Source organism: Staurois parvus, unplaced genomic scaffold, assembly GCF_062004578.1.
Source record: "Staurois parvus isolate SC_StPar_1 unplaced genomic scaffold, SC_StPar_1.0 ptg000452l, whole genome shotgun sequence".
Lineage (NCBI taxonomy): Eukaryota > Metazoa > Chordata > Amphibia > Anura > Ranidae > Staurois > Staurois parvus.
Genome location: NW_028318248.1, coordinates 542,046 through 559,338, shown reverse-complemented (window position 1 = coordinate 559,338; position 17,293 = coordinate 542,046). Strand labels below are relative to the sequence as shown.

General features: G+C 42.1%; 2 protein-coding genes across 2 annotated transcripts in view; one reads left to right on the top strand and one right to left on the bottom strand.

The window, feature by feature from the left end:
* LOC149453086 (protein mono-ADP-ribosyltransferase PARP12-like) overlaps positions 1–17,293 on the bottom strand; it is a 75,698-nt gene that overhangs the window by 7,136 nt on the left and 51,269 nt on the right. The gene's annotated exons all lie outside the window — the stretch shown is intronic.
* Positions 1–17,293, top strand: part of TBXAS1 (thromboxane A synthase 1) — an 80,860-nt gene that overhangs the window by 59,400 nt on the left and 4,167 nt on the right. Inside the window, exons 10-13 of the mRNA XM_089688720.1 lie at positions 2,474–2,779; positions 4,097–4,185; positions 5,446–5,583; positions 11,490–11,652. Coding sequence (XP_089544846.1) covers positions 2,474–2,779; positions 4,097–4,185; positions 5,446–5,583; positions 11,490–11,652 — 696 coding nt within the window. The remainder of the gene's footprint in view (positions 1–2,473; positions 2,780–4,096; positions 4,186–5,445; positions 5,584–11,489; positions 11,653–17,293) is intronic.

Sequence of the window (17,293 nt, the reverse complement as noted above, 5' to 3'; positions counted from 1 at the left end):
CTTGGCACAATGCAGTCAGGCAAGTACAGTTCTCCTGGCATTTGCCAAACCCAGACATGTCCATCTGATTGCCAGACAGAGAAGCGTGATTCATCACTCCAGAGAACACGTCTCCACTGCTCTAGAGTCCGGCGTGCTTTACACCACGGCATCCAACATTTTGCATTGCACTTAGTGATGTAAGGCTTGGATGCAGCTGCCTGGCCATGGAAATACATTCCTTGAAGCTCTCTACTCACTGTTGTTGTGGTAACCTGAAGGCCACACGAAGTTTGGAGGTCTTTAGCTATTGACTCTGCAGACAATTAGCGACTTCTCTGCGTTTCAGCATACGCTGACCCCGCTCTGTCATTTTACTTGGCCTACCACTTGGTGGCTGAGTTGCTGTTGATCTCAGTTGCTTCCACTTTGTTATACCATTAACAGTTGATCGTGGAAGATTTAGTAGCAAGGAAATTTCACAGATGGACTTATTGCACAGGTGGCAATCTATCACAGTACCATGCTTGAATTCACTGAGCTCCTATTCTTTCACAAATGTTTGTAGAAGCAGTCTGCATGCCTAGATATTTGTTTTTTACAACAGTGGCCATGGAGGTGATTGGAACACTTGAATCCAATAATTTGGAGGGGTGTCCCAATACTTTTGGGGTGTGTGTGTGTGTGTGTGTGTACACCCCAATCAACCATACCATTATGATCATGTTCTCCCTGAAGTTGCTGTGTTGAAAGCAAAAAATTAGGCAAGTGTAGAGATTTGAGCAACTTTGACAAAGAGCCTAATTGTAATGGCTTAGACACTTGGTCAGTGCATCTGACTTTAGCCGTTGTGGGATGTTCCCAATCTGCAGTGGTCAGGACAAAAGTGGTCCAGGGAAGGAAAACTGGTGAACAGGTGACAGTGTCATGGTACATGTGGCGAGTGCCAAGCTCATTGGTACATGTGGTGAGTGAAGGCTGGTTCATGAAGTCTTATGCAATAGGACTACTGTAGCTCAAACTGCTGAAAAAGTGTGGGAACATACAGTTAGAAAGATGTCAGTTGCTGATAGAATGGTGTCGCACAATATATTGCAGTTTTGCGACATATTGGGCTGCATAGCTGCAGACCGATCAGGGGTAAGTAAGCATCAGCAGTGGACCATGGATCTATGGAAGAAGGTGGCCCAGTCTGATAAATAACATTTTCTTGTGGGTGACCAGGTGGGTGTGTCACCTGCAAAAGAGATGGCACAAGGATGCAGTATGGGAAGAATGCAAGCTGGCAGAGGCAGTGTGATGCTTTGGGCAATGTTCTGCCAAGAATCCTTGGGTCCTGCCATTCATCTGGAAGCTACTTTGGATTCCATGCCTTGATGGGTCAGGGCTGTTTTGGTTGCAGGTTGCAAAAGGGGGACCAACTCAATATTAGGAGAGTGGTCATAATGTAATGGCTTATCAGTGTGCATACATAAACTGTGTGTGTGTGTGTGTGTGTGTGTGTGTGTGTGTGTGTGTATGTATGTATATGTGTATATATGTATATATATATATATATATATATATATATATATATATATATATATATATATAATATATATTTTACATTTTTTTTTTAATTCTCTGTATACATGACCACGTGACTGCTTGTTCTTTTCTTCTTCTTCTGCTGTATTGGAAACATTCCTCAGAGATTTTGGTCCATATTGACATGAGTTACTGTTTCCTTTCTGTCATCTTGAACCAGTCTGCCCATTCTCCTCTGACCTTTGATATCCACAATGCATTTTCGTCCACATAATCACAGCTCACTGGATATTTTCTCTTTTTCAGACCATTCTCTGTAATCCCTACAGATGGTTGTGCGTAAAAATCCCAGTAGATCAGCATTTTTTGAAATACTCAGACCAGCCCGTCTGGCACCAACTACCATGCCACGTTCAAAGTAACCTAAATCCTCCTCCTTCCTCATTCTGATGCTTGGTTTGAACTTCAGCAAGTCGTCTTCATCATGTCTAGATGCCTAGATACATTGAGTTTCTGCCATGTGATTGGCTGATTAGCAATTTGTGCTACCAAGCAATTGAACAGGTGTACCTAATAAAGTGGCTGGTGACTGTAGACTTAAACCATTATTTTATGTTAAGGATAATGAGGTATATGATATCATCCCTTTAAACAGAACATGACAAGTTAATAATTTCAAAGCATCTCGTTCCACCAAAGGCTTAGCAAAAGCTCATGTTTTGAGTCATCCATAACACTCATTCAGGTTCTGTGTATTTTGGGGGTGCTTGGCAGGACTCAGGAGCAGTTTCTGACCGCCCAAGTTTACAATCCATTTATAGCAAGCATTACTATGTTTTTGTACTTGATTGAATGTTTTATTTTGTCTTGCTTCTTATTACTCTGATCAGTTGTTCAGTGTTTCACACTACTTGCATGTAATGGTATAATAACATTAAACTGGCAACTCTGTTTCCCATCTGTCCAGAGGCGCCGCGATTTCCTGCAGCTCATGCTGGATGCCCGGGATGCAGCGGCACTCTTTTCTGTGGATCACTTTGACATTGTGAACCAAGCTGATCTGTCAGCTCCACACAAGGGGAGAGAGGAGACTGCAAAGAAATTGACAAAAAAGCTAGATGAGGATGAGATACTGGGCCAAGCCTTCATCTTCCTAATCGCTGGATACGAGACAACCTGCAGCCTTCTGTCCTTCACCACCTACCTGCTGGCCACCCACCCTGATTGCCAGGAGAAGCTGCTTAAAGAGGTGGATGAGTTTTCTGAAACACATGTGAGTAGCAAAGAGGTGAACCCTGTCTTTCAACACTTCTATTATAAATCTAAGACACAAAAAGCTTGTTTTCTATTATAGACAAGAGATAGAACAATGCAATTTATTCCTTTATGACCCAACAGCCAATTGTCCATTTTGAACACTCTGGTATTTAGCACAGATACAGCCTACATAAATAAAAAAAATATTTATCCAACTGTCCATCCAGAACTGTTAGGTTATAGCCCAGGTACATCCTAAAAATAGAACCGTTTACCCAGCTGTACATCCAGAGCTGAAAGTTTATAGAACAGATACAGCTCAAAGCAGAACAAAATTCTTCAATAGAAAGTCTCAAACGAATGGGTCAATGCCCACAAAGTCCCTTCGAAGCACCACAATCTTTTTCCTGGCTTCTTTTGGTGCCAGGTCTTTGGCGATCTTGATTGGCTGGTGCAAGATGACAAGACTCCCAATTATGCTTGGAAGTTCAATCATCCTGGCACACAAGCACTGTGTCTGATGTAAACTTAGCTGCGTATGTAACTTTAGTTCCACTTTCAATATAGAACTAGACACATGCAATTCATTTTTTACAAATTTACGAATCGGAATTCGAGCAAAATTGTATCCTAATCTCCAAACCACATTAGTAATGAATTTCAGTGAATCTGAAGTAAATTATAAGTAAAGTAACAATTTAATTTGTATTCATTTGTTTGCTTCTTTAGAGGTTTTGTAAGTTCAATAATATGTGTCACACTGTATTGTTTGGCCAAAGTCGCAAAACATCAAAATCGCAAGCAAGTCTCAATAAAGCAGCAAAGTCGCATTGAAGTTGCAAGCAAGTCGCATCAAAGTCACAAGCAAGTCGCAATGCAAAGTTGCACTGGAAACATAACGGATGAATCCAAATCTACCGAAATAACTTCTGAAAGTACAAATCGATTCAAAACAAGGAATATACTAAACGAATTCTGAAAAAAATCATTCAAATATATCAAATATGGGGAAATGAAATAATTAACTTAACAAAAAAATCTGAAATGGAATGAATTTTTTGTCATGCACATCCCTTTATAGAACCATTTATCCAAGTGTCCTTCCAGATCTGTTGGTTTATAGCCCAGATGCAGCCATGAGTTAGTCTGCAACAAAGAAATGACCCAGAAATTGGCAGACTCACCTCTTAGGCTAAAGCAGGTTTTTTGGGCAGAAAGTGACCACTAGAACTACTCAATTGGTTTTCTTCTTTAGGGGGTATTCTTTTTGCTGTGTTAGTGTTGGGAGCTTTTCCATGACAAAACTCTGACGTTCCTGTTGTTTTCTCCATAGGATGGCGCAGACTACAACACAGTTCATGATTTGCCATATATGGACATGGTGATTTCTGAATCCCTGCGCATGTACCCTCCCGCATTCAGGTATTTTCTCATTCCAAAGGAAGGTTCTAGGTTTTCTTTTTTTTTTTTTTGGAGGGGGGGGGGTGGTCTCTGGAACTAAAATTAGTATATGAGGAGAGCCAGATATCATTGCAGGCAAATCTCTCAATGGCTATAAGGATGTAGTGGGTGACTCTCCACCATATTTCACATTTTCACATGTAACTCTAATATTGCTTTTCAGTGGGATTAATCATTCTATAATGCTTCTGTAAAGAGATCTGTATTATACAGGAAGGTTTACATTTTACCTCTACGTAAAAATAAATAATGCAGCACAATCGTGTGTAATTAAGGGTTAACTATTCTTATAATGAACGTTGCTGGGCTGTTAAAGCTTATTAGCACTCGGAGAGATGTTCTGGCATCTCTGAATTAAGATTTGCTTTTAATATGGCTTTTATTACAAATCATGGCATACCTAATGGCGAGATCTCAGCCAAATGTTGGGTGCGTTTTGCACTAAACAGTGATTAGTCATCAGCATGAAAAGTAAGCACTGTTTGGTGAGAAACACATCCTGGATTTGACTGCAAACTTGGCATTATGTATACCATGATTTAGAGTAAATTAAAAAAATTCTGATTCAGCAACATACCTGTCTTTTATTTATTTATTTTTTTTTTGTGTCGTGCTGTAGTTGGCAGTCTTGTATCCTGCTGTATAATTTCCCAACTGCTGGATCATCTGGCCAGCCCATGGGTGCAGGGTGGGATGGGGGGCTTCTTACTGGCCTATTGGGGGAGGGTGACTTCTGCCTGTCAAAGTAAATTGATAATAACTATGTAATTGTTTAGTAAATATGATAACGTTTTACAGAAATATTTTCAGTTCCATTATTTATCACTATAAAGGGGAATGTTGGTAAAGCATGTATACACATTTAAACGGTATTACCAATAAACATCCCCACTTTGGGGTTGTGTAAAATAAGGTGACACCCATAAGGGGCACTAGGTAAAATGTGTACCAGCTGAGATAAGGCCTGTGTATTTGTCAGTTCAGGTCTCTCCCTTGAAGTCAAAGAAAATTCTAAATCAGCCTTAAGTACATAAGAATCAGGTCAGCAGAAAGGTATAATTATCTCAAACTGACCTCAAATGTCACCTGAAGTTCCCTGAAAGCTGTTGCATTACCCCTTTTACGCAAGTCATTAATTGTTTCTTCCCTGGACTGATATAGCAGTAATGATACTCCATGTATAGCATTATAATAATATTGTATAATATCCCTTACTCTCAGGTTTGCTCGTGAAGCTGGCAAAGATTGCACAGTGTTGGGGTGTAAGATAAAAGCTGGAACAGTGGTGGAAATTCCCATTGGCTGCATGCAAAATGATCCACAGTACTGGCCAGAGCCAGAGAAATTCAGACCGGAAAGGTAAAATGATCTGTGAACCGCTGTTTATAATTGGTATCTTTTTCAATTATTTAAATCAGTATTAACCCGATAACAAATGTGATGGCTGCATTTGTTTTCCTTTTTTTTTTAGACTTTTTACCTTTATTTTCACCTGATGATCCGGCCAGTAAGTCTGTTATTTTTCTCTTCCTTTAACAGACCAATCTGTCCAGTAAAAGAAGCAATTTCAAAGTTGAGACAAACCATTTAACACTGACAGGAGTGCTTATAATGATCAGCTTTTATTCATTTATGTAAAAACTTTATTCCAGAAAGGAAAAAAAACTGTTGCTGTAACTGCTTAAAATTTGTTAGCTGGAGTTCAGCTTTTATTTGTTAATCAAGCTCACCTAAATCTACTAGTCCATCGAATATGTCCTCTTCCCAGACTGACAATGCTGTTGTACAAAGGTGTCTCCATAACTCCTCCATCCAGAGCAAAGACACCCTAAGCCAGGAAATGTGTTACTGGCCAGGTCACCAGGTGAAAATACAGTGAAAGAAAGACTAAAAAAAGAAAACAAATGCAGCCACCATATTTAAATTTGGTAAACTGCAATATATTACATTTTAGTTTTTGGGTTTAATATCATTTTAAGGCCTTCAACACACAGGCTTGTAGAGCAGTGTATACAACCAGATTTTTCAAAGCATTTGAAACATTTTTAGCCATTAGTATTGTCTTTAAGGGCATGCTTTGACAGGCTTTGTGTTTGTTTCTATAATCATCATTTTGACATCAGTTTGAGATGCTTCTGAGATCATTCAGAATTCATTGACAGGTGCATCTTCTGACCTGCTTTTGACCTGCCTCAAGCGGGTTATGCATTTCCCTAGACTTTTATAGGAATGCAAAAGCTGTTTGATGCTAATAAAAGCCTGTCAACACAGTCCTTAAAGTAACCTGACCTCCAGTCTAAAGATGTTACGTACAGAACTTGATGAAAGTTTTGTCATTTTAAACAAGCAGCTAGCAGGCTTTCAGCAAACTTCAAGTAGTGCTGAAGCCTGCTAGCAGCTTGTTTAAAGTGACAGAAATTCCATTAAAGTGAAACTAAACCCATTGACTTATCTGTTTCCCAAAGCAGTTACATTCAAGGCATGTCCTGAATAATAACTGTGAGAGTTGCTTGTGCTCTCAACCAAACTGTCAAGCAATCATATGGCCAGTGTCATAAAAGATCACCTGTGCTGCACCATGACAAGTGGAGATCACAGACTAAGATGGCAGCTTCCCTGGCTGTTAGGGATAGGAGAGTTTAGTGCTGCTTTAAGATTTGTGTTCAAAGCAGAAAAAAGACACAAATAAAGGCAGCGCAAAGCTGGAACAAATTTGATTCGTAAAAAAAATCAACTGTTTGGGTAATCTTTTGTAGGCAAATCACTGTTAAAATACCCAGGGTTCAATAAATATGAATATGGAATATTGGAGGAAAAAAGCCTAGTGTATAAACCAAAATGAGTCGCACAAAAATTTAAAAAAATCCTTTTCATAGACAAAAAAGCTTGTAGGAAAAAGACCAAAAATAAGTTTGAAAAAAAAAGATTGCATTGAATTGAATGCCCAACTACAAATTTGTAATTGAAAGTGGAAATAGTATTTGTCCACTTAGTCGGTGGTTTTCCCATTTAGGTGATTATGAATATTTGTCAAGATTTCTCAAGGTAAGTATAACAAATATATATATGTCTTTGATAACGCCTTGGAGGAGGGGCGAAACACGTTGACGTATTTCCAGTGGAGGCGTAGTGACGTCACGTCCAGTGAGTGGAGTGCACGCTGGTTTGCGGCGCTCCAGAGCCATTTCCTGCCTTTCCTGAAGGGAGATTGTTTTTTCAACTGCTGCCAGTTCACTTCCTAAGGCGCAATTTGTCTGAAGTTGATCTGCCAGTATGATCCATGCTATTAGCTTCAGAGGCTTATTTACAAAAGCGTGATAATATATTTTACCATGGGAGTGCATTATGGGCAAGGATTTTAATTAATAAATAGTCTATACAGTGTTGCACTATTTGTGTTTTTTGGTTTCTTTCCATTGCTATCTATATGTGGGGATTGTTTTGGAGGACATCAAGTACAGATACATCTGGGGAGGATGCACCCCATCTTTTTAGCTTGTTTGACTCTTTAGCCATGCCAGCTAAGAGTCCACTCCATTTGGTGAGTGTGGATTAGATTGACAATCACGGATGGTGTGGGAACTTTGAAGATTTTTTTTGAGCACTATTTCGGGATTGGAGCACATTTATATTTTTTGGGGACTCTCTTTTGGACTTTTGCTATATGCATATATAATTAGTATTTTTTATTGAATGTATTATATATCTTTTGTACTGTGTGGTGTTTACATATATATTTTTGATAGTTTTTTCCTTTCATGAGCAGCAGCATTTATATTTAGATTATACACTCAAAATTGTTTTGGCACAGGTTTATTTTAATTTATTGCCAAGTATAACAAATATGTCTTGTTCTATAAATATTCTCCACAGTATAACACAAGAGGTCTTCCAAATGTCTCTAAAGAAACACTAGAGTACACGCCACAAATATTATAAGGATGGAGAACTTCAGTTGCTTCAAATGTGATAACAGTTGCAAAAAAATATAAATTAAGACTTGTGGCATTTTTACCCTACTCTAAGCCCCCATTTACACTTGAGTGTTTTTCTGCTGATTTCTCTACGCATTACTATGCTGAACATTCAGAATCTGATTCTTTCGAATTGTCACGATTCACACGTGTATGCTTAGTTTCCCTGTGCTCAGAAAAGTACATGAGCTTTTTTTAGCATATTCAGGCAATTTTGCTTCCATAGAATTCAATACGCCTGAAGAACTCCTCTCCTCCTAAAGAACTGGTCTCCTGCCCTTGCCCAGTACAGAAAACAAACTCCTGAAGATTGAATTACAACAGTTTGCATATGTGCCTCCCACTTGTTAAGGGACCAAAAGTAATGGGACAATTGGCTTCTCAGCTGTTTCATGGCCAGGTGTGTGTTATTCCCTCATTATCCCATTTACAGTGAGCAGATAAAAGGTCCAGAGTGCATTTCAAGTGTGCTATTTGCATTTGGAATCTGTTGCTGTCAACTCTCAAGATGAGATCCAAAGAGCTGTCACTATCAATGAAGCAAGCCATCATTAGGCTGAAAAAACAAAACAAACTCATCAGAGAGCTAGCAAAAACATTAGGCGTGGCCAAAACAACTGTTTAGAACATTCTTAAAAAGAAGGAACGCATTGGTGAGCTCAGCAACACCAAAACACCCGGAAGACCACGGAAAACAACTGTGGTGGATGACCGAAGAATTCTTTCCCTGGTGAAGAAAACACTCTTCACAGCAGTTGGCCAGATCAAGAACACTCTCCAGGAGGTAGGTGTATGTGTGTCAAAGTCAACAATCAAGAGAAGACTTCACCAGAATGAATACAGAGGGTTCACCACAAGATGTAAACTGTTGGTGAGCCTCAAAAACAGGAAGGCCAGATTAGAGTTTGCCAAACGACATCTAAAAAAGCCTTCACAGTTCTAGAACAACATCCTTTGGACAGATGAGACCAAGATCAACTTGTACCAGAGTGATGGGAAGAGAAGAGTATGGAGAAGGAAAGGAACTGCTCATGATCCTAAGCATACCACCTCATCAGTGAAGCATGGTGGTGGTAGTGTCATGGCGTGGGAATGTATGGCTGCCAATGGAACTGGTTCTCTTGTATTTATTGATGATGTGACTGCTGAAAAAAGCAGCAGGATGAATTCTGAAGTGTTTCGGGCAATATTATCTGCTCATATTCAGCCAAATGCTTCAGAACTCATTGGACGCCACTTCACAGTGCAGATGGACAATGACCCAAAGCATACTGCAAAAGCAACCAAAGAGTTTTTTAAGGGAAAGAAGTGGAATGTTATGCAATGGCCAAGTCAATCACCTGACCTGAATCCGATTGAGCATGCATTTCACTTGCTGAAGACAAAACTGAAGGGAAAATGCCCCAGGAACAAGCAGGAACTGAAGACAGTTGCAGTAGAGGCCTGGCAGAGCATCACCAGGGATGAAACCCAGAGTCTGGTAATGTCTATGCATTCCAGACTTCAGGCTGTAATTGACTGCAAAGGATTTGCAACCAAGTATTAAAAAGTGAAAGTTTGATTTATGATTATTATTCTGTCCCATTACTTTTGGTCCCTTAATAAGTGGGAGGCACATATGCAAACTGTTGTAATTCCTACACCGTTCACCTGATATGGATGTAAATACCATCAAATTAAAGCTGACAGTCTGCAGTTAAAGCACATCTTGTTTGTTTCATTTCAAATCCATTGTGGTGGTGTATAGAGCCAAAAATGTTAGAATTGTGTCAATGTCCCAATATTTATGGACCTGACTGTATATTCACAATCTTAGCTTGAAAGTAAGACTAGCTTTGATTCAATTATGTCAACTTAAAAATTTCTGAAATATGGCAGAAGGAAGCAGCGGTGCTTTATTGGTCTATGACATGGTCTCCGTATAAATAATGAACCAAGACTCACTAAAGTCCTCAAGCTGGATCAATACTCATGAAGCCATCCCATAATGTGTCTTGATGAAATGGGCAGTCTTGGGGAAAGTTGGCATTTACTCTCAGAATATAGAGTGCAGAACCAAGTCTATGTAATTCAATGCTCCTAGAAAGGTTAACAGTTATAAATCAAGATATACAGATGTACTTCACCTGTTCCCATCACCATATAGATTGTTATCCTGTTGAAGAAAGAATGATCTTGCATTGTTGTGATCCAGAGTGATGGAAGTCAGGCAAGGTAACAATGAGATCATCAGGTCTCTGACATGTTTCATTGTACTATGGTAAATTTGACATGCATCTCTGTAGTCAGTAATACATCATCAAATGTATTTGTACATACATGTAGAGTATATACTGTACCTGACTTTGACCTGGTATCAGCTTCTTGCAGTCCCTGTACAGCAGAACTCAGACTGGGAAAGGGAGAAAAAGCACAAGGAGCCAATCCATTCATGTACTGACAAGAAGCATGCTGATAGGAGGAGAAAGCAGAGTGTCAGACAGATGATGTCAGGAAGCTCAAGTGAGCCCTCATAGCTGAATTCCAGGGTGTGCACCGATGTGTGTGCATAGCTCACGGAATTTTGTGCACATAGTACAGTCTGTGCGTGGACATAATTGTGAATAGTGGGACCAAGCAGGCTATTTACAGGTGGGACCTGCAAGACTACAGTGCTGAGAGATCTGTAGCTGTACTTCTGTGACTCGCTACCCTGCAGCCAATCTTGATCTCCATTACTGACCTGGCTTGCTACCTGATTCTTCTGTGGTTCTTTTCTGTCTGCTGATGTGCTCCTATATTGACCTCGGCATGTTACCCAAAAACAATTTCTTCCTGCCAACCTGTTACTGCCTGCAAGTTGCTGACCTGACCTTTCCCTGACTAGTTCTGCCTGCTGTTAAAAGTACTGTGAAAAAAAAAATCACTAGATTGAAGGTAAATACTGCACTGAAAGCTGTTTTTGTTATTTTATCTTGTAATGGGCTCTTTATGTTTATCTTATATATTTTTTAGCTAGTGATGTGCTTTTACATCCTCAGGTTGGGCTGATTTATGCTGCCCATGGTTTGCTGTACACACTGCTGTCATACAAGCTGAAGGATCAGGATGGCAGTTCCCATGTTTCTGCACTTAAAGGTTCCTGTTGCTTCTCTAAATTGTTAGGTCAGGTGTGGCTGTCTGTGTTACTGTAGCTCTGTTGGTACTACAGATCACAGATCCAAGCATAGCATGATGGAACATCCAGTTGCCCAGTGTCACTAAAGTGGATGCTATTTGATCCTTCTACATCATGTTGCTCCTTTCCTTCAGGTTCTCAGCAGAAGAGAAGCAGAAGCGACACCCGTTCTCCTACCTCCCGTTTGGTGCAGGGCCACGCAGCTGTATTGGGATGAGACTTGCCATCCTGGAAGCCAAAATCACTCTTTACCGTGTCCTGCAGAAATTCCGCTTTGAGACCTCTTCTCGCACTCAGGTATTGGCATTGTCCTAATGCAGTGGTTCTCAACCTTTCTAGCGCCGCGACCCCTTAATACAGTTCCTCATGTTGTGGTGACCCCCAACCATAAAATTATTTTCGTTGCTACTTCATAACTGTAATTTTGCAGTAGGAGGAATAGTGCCACGTCATTGGTGTCATTGGGAGGAATAGTGCCCCGTCATTGGTGTCAGTGGGAGGAATAGTGCCCTGTCATTGGTGTCAGTGGGAGGAATAGTGCCCCGTCATTGGTGTCAGTGGGAGGAATAGTGCCCCATCATTGGTATCAGTGGGAGGAATAGTGCCTCATCATTGGTATCAGTGGGAGGAATAGTGCCCCATCATTGGTGTCAGTGGGGGGGAATAGTGCCCCATCATTGGTATCAGTGGGAGGAATAGTGTCCCATCATTGGTATCAGTGGGAGGAATAGTGCCCGATCATTGGTGTCAGTGGGAGGAATAGTGCCCCATCATTGGTATCAGTGGGGGGGAATAGTGTCCCATCATTGGTGTCAGTGGGGGGAATAGTGCCCCATCATTGGTGTCAGTGGGGGGAGGAATAGTGCCCCATCCTTGGTGTCAGTGGGGGGAGGAATAGTGCCCCATCCTTGGTGTCAGTGGGGGGAGGAATAGTGCCCCATCCTTGGTGTCAGTGGGGGGAGGAATAGTGCCCCATCCTTGGTGTCAGTGGGGGGAGGAATAGTGCCCCATCCTTGGTGTCAGTGGGGGGAGGAATTGTGCCCCATCGTTGGTGTCAGTGGGAGGAATAGTGTCCCATCGTTGGTGTCAGTGGGAGAAATAGTGCCCCATCATTGGTATTAGTGACACCAATGATGGGGCACTATTCCCACTGACACCAATGATACTTACCTTGCAGACCCCTGCTCCAGCCTGGGCTCGCTCGCTCCCTCCCTCTCCCATGGTACCGACACTTACCTGTCAGATGTCTTCCTTCTCCGGCCGCTCTCCTCCTCTTCACTCGCGCGATCTTTGCGGTGCCGCTCGGCTCCTCCTCTCCAAGCTCCACCTCCTTGCCGGTGATTGGCCGCCTGTGTGCCTCTCCTGAGCTACAGTGCCGGCGGCCAATCACAGGCGAGGATTGATCTCGAGGTGTGTCCAGATGACAGGGGCGGCATGTCATCCCGCCCACACCTGGAGACGGCGGTGGCGGCGGCGGCGGCGAGGAGCGGTGTCTCGGTTCCTAAGACCATCGGAAATATGTGTTTTCCGATGGTCTTAGGCGACCCCTGTGGAAGCGTCGTTCGACCCCCAAAGGGGTCGCGACCCCCAGGTTGAGAACCGCTGTCCTAATGGGATATACAGTATAGATTCATATACTGGATAGATGGCTGTGTAAGAGTGACATCTGCTGTTTATGGGGTGGGATTACACAAAACCCATTCACCTAGTTTTTGTTTAGTCTATACCCTGGAGAGCTAGGGGTGCTGCTGGTATCTGACACGTTCAGAAATGATCGGTACTGGGTCCTCCCACTGGGCATTGAGTTTACTCCCACCAGCTGTTTGAGAGACCCTCTCATCTGACCATTCATTAAAAAAAACAGTTTTCCCATAAGATTATAGTCTCCTAAATGTACCGCCATCTTTGATTCGATGTCAGCAGCCCTAATAGATTCAGAGCTGTCACTAAAGTGACATTATAGTAAGCCTTTTATCTTTTTCCGCCATTAGCTACGTAAAAGGTTATGCAGGGAGGAGTTGGACCAGCATAGAGAGTATTTAGACAGCCCCAGGGGTGTGTCAAAGGAAAACCTGTGTAACTAACTGCGCTCACCCCAAAGAAAATGTCACCCGTAGTTTAAATAGCTGTGATGAGCCAAATACGGCTTTCCACTAGCTATGCAATTGTCAAGCAGGATTGCTTTGAAACACATCCCTGTATTTTGGCGTACGCAGCAAGGACAACAGGAGGCTTTTGGCTCTTGGACTCCAGACCTTGTAGCAGCTCCATCCATCTCTGCCGGCAGTGTCATTTCCACTTCAGCCCATGCTTTCCCCAGCTGATGGCCAAGGCAGGGATCTGGGATAACTCATACACTGACTCTTGACTTATCCTCCAATAGCCAATTTTTCTAGCAAGTTCAAAGGCGCATTGCAAGTGAAGAAAAATAATTTCTGGAAAGGAAAAACGCTAGGGGGGGATTTACTAAAAGAGGAGCAGACAGAATTTGGAGCAGCTGTGCATAGTAACCAGCCAGCTTCTATCTTCAGCTTGTTCAGTTATGCTTTGAAAATTAAAGTAAGAATCAGATTGGTTGCCATGCACAGCTGGTCCAGATTCTGGCTACTCCAGTCTTAGCAGATTTTCCTCCAAATATCTGTCACTCCCAGAAGTATCAGATGTCAGTGGGGCTCCTAGATCTTCAAGCAAAATGTTTCATGCACTGCCTATGAGACAGTTCATTAGTAAACCTTTTTCTTGCTTATCTGTTGAGGGACACAGGAAGTCATGCTGTTGGGTTGTGCTGATGTCTTTTGGAGTATTGGACGCTGGCAAAAAAAAAAAAAATGGAAGGCCAGCCCAGGATAATTTGTCCTCTACTCAGCAAGCCTCAGTTTTTTTGCTGGTGTATTAGGACATCTTTTTCTTCAGCTCTGCTGGGAAAAGTCCTACTTTTTTTCACTAGCTTTTTTCTTTATTTTTTTCTTCAGTCTTCTCTCCATAAAAGATTCTTTGCTACATTCCTGCCTGTTTTCTGCATTTTCTGGATTGGCCTTTTTTTGGTAGATTTCAGGGTTGGCCTTTCCTCAGCCTGAATGAGCCATATTACCTTGAGGAGTTCTATCCTTTTCTGTCTCGTAGACCTTTCCTAGCACCCTAAGCCTGGTTCTTGCACAGTCTGCAAGGCTTGATGCAAGAAACCTGATAAGCTCTTAGAGTAGTGTTCAGTACAAAAATGTGGTTCCACTTTTCTGTAAATGGGATTGCTTGCTAATCATTGCAGATCCTTGGGTGATTCAAGTGCAGAGAATGCCCCTTTAGGCTTACAGGCTTGTCCCCTGCCTCTGGCACTTTCTTCAGCTGTTCACCCTCTACCCCTTTGCCACTGCACAAATTAACAGATCTTCCCCTCTCCCTTTCGAGTCTCTTCAACCCAAAGTCCCATCCTGGCTACCACCCTCTCTCTGAGTAATTCTCTTCACTTGAGATATATAGAACCACTAGTGGTGCCTGGTACCCAACAGTGTCATCATCCTTCTCTTTCTCCAGAGGGATCCTCTGGCCTGCTTGGTCAGCTGGGAACAGTACTGGCCAGGGGCGGACTGACCATTCGAGCACTCTCTGAGGGCCTGGGGTCAGTAGAGGGCCCCATGAAATGCCCCTGGTACCTTTTTGTAGGCTTGTTTGAGTGTGGGCAAGGACACAGGGGCCCCATGATCCCCTATTGCCCGGGGGCCCCATGAGTTGTCAGTCCACCCCTGGTACTGGCTGTTCTCTGACCCTAGGAAGTTCTGAAACATTAGTGTTGCCCTGGCTCCAGTCTCTGCCTTAGTATGTTCTCATGGCATCCCTACTGTGGAACACGCAGATAACCTCCAGTCATCATTTTCCCAATGGGCTTTTCCCTGATTGACTACTTGTTTTAAAGATTCAGCTGGGTCTGGCTTAGCCAGATATTGGTGTTGGAGACTGTCCATCACCTGTAGGCAATATTAAACGGCATAGCTCTTCAGTTGGGGAGGCCACCTTGTGGTTGACTTCATATAGGACATAGAAGTTAGGTTTATCGGTTTAGGTCCTATGTCACCTGTTCTCAGGTCCTATGTCACAGGTGAAAGACGTCAGAGGGGGCCCCATGTCACCCTGGGTAGTCTGTGGGCAGGACAAACTAGTCTCTGATACAGATTAAGGCTCCATGCTGCTGTTAGCATTTTTATTGCTCCTAGAAGTTAAATAGTGTTATCCTATGTGTCCATGCACACTACTTTTGGCTATTAGCGTTTTTTTGAGCTTTATCATCTAGGAGCAGAAAAAAAATTGTTTTGTAGAGTTTTTTTGGAGTGATTTTCCAGCAGAAAAAAAATGCTAAACACTCCTAAACTCTGCTAAATGCTACCAAACACTACTAAAATGCTCCTCTCAGCTTTTTTTCTAGGTTTTTTTCTACACATGTACTGTAAAAATGCTAATAAAGCAGTAACGCTCCTAAACACTACTAAAACACCACTAAAAACGCTATTATCAGCCTTTTTTATCCAACATTTTTCTAGTGCTTTTTGAGCTTAAAAAAAATGCTAGGGTGCATGGAGCCATATAGCTAAGTTCTAACTTCCATTTTCTGCCTACCCTTGTTAGGGTGCTTCCCATGCATCTTACAGATTAAGTCATGCTGACTCTGTTAGATTGAACCCTAGGGTCTTAGTTGAGCTCAGAAGTCACTTCCATACCCTTCACAGGTCGTTGTTTTTTCCAGTCAATTTCAGAGTTCTTTCCTGATAGGTTTCCCTTTGGCAACGTGGTTGTGATAACAATTTCTCTAGGCATGGAATTTTAATTTCTTGATCCTTATGGGGTCAAGTGAGTGGTGGCTAAGGTCCTTCTTATTAGACCAACTCTTTCCTAAATGACGTTTTCTTGTTACTTCCAGGGGCTTCATTCGTTGACCTTAATAGGTTGTGGAGGTTTTTTTCTGCCCTAAATGGGATTTTGTTGTTTGTTCTATCCTTCTTGGTGGGTTCTGGTTGACCAGCCTCTTGCTTGATCCATAATGACAAACATAAATACTCCTGCGCTTGGGGGTGAACTCAATAAAGGTTATGGATCCATCCTGGTGATCCTGGATAGTGCACGCCTTGCTGCCCTCAAAGGACTAGGGAATTCCAAAACACTGAAAACAAACAGAGGGCGCACTGGCCTAGTGCATTACCTTAAATATCTTTTATTGATTAAAGGTGATAGGTAATATACTCACAAAAGACGAATATAGAAAAGCTCATCATAAAGAGCAGCACTGTCCAGTCCACATGGTGTGGCTATTCACATAGGAACACTGGACCTCCAGCAGGCTAACGAGTTTCGAGGACTTGCCTCTTCTTCAGAGCCATTTTCTTCTTTTGTGAGTATATTACCTATCACCTTTAATCAATAGATGTTATTTAAGGTAATGCACTAGGCCAGTGCACCCTCTGTTTGTTTTCTTTGTATCTCTTGCTTGGTCCAGGTTTGGTGATTTCCTCTGTGTTGAGTTATTCCTCTCAGGTGATTGGCCATTTTTTATTCTCCATGTACTCCCATGATCATGTTGGCAGGTTCTCAGGTGCTGGTCCTTAAGGCGGCTCTTAGGCTGCATTTTTCATTTCTGTTTTTTGTTGAGCCTGTTAGCAGTTGCTGCTTTTTATCCACCCCTCAGTTGGACTGCCTTTGGATATCCCTACAGTATATGACTTCCTGTGTCTGTCATTGGATGAGAAAGAAAATAGCATTTTTGTTCACGACATCCTTTTTTTGGAGTCCATTGAGAGACACAGGTTGCACCGCTCTCTGTGCACCTGTTGTTGGTACTGCTTGCTATAAACTGAGGCATGCCAGGTAGAGGAGGGGTCTTGGGCAGGCCTACAGATTTTTTACTTTTCCAGTGTCCAGTCCTCCTGTAGATAGCATTGTAACCCAACAATAT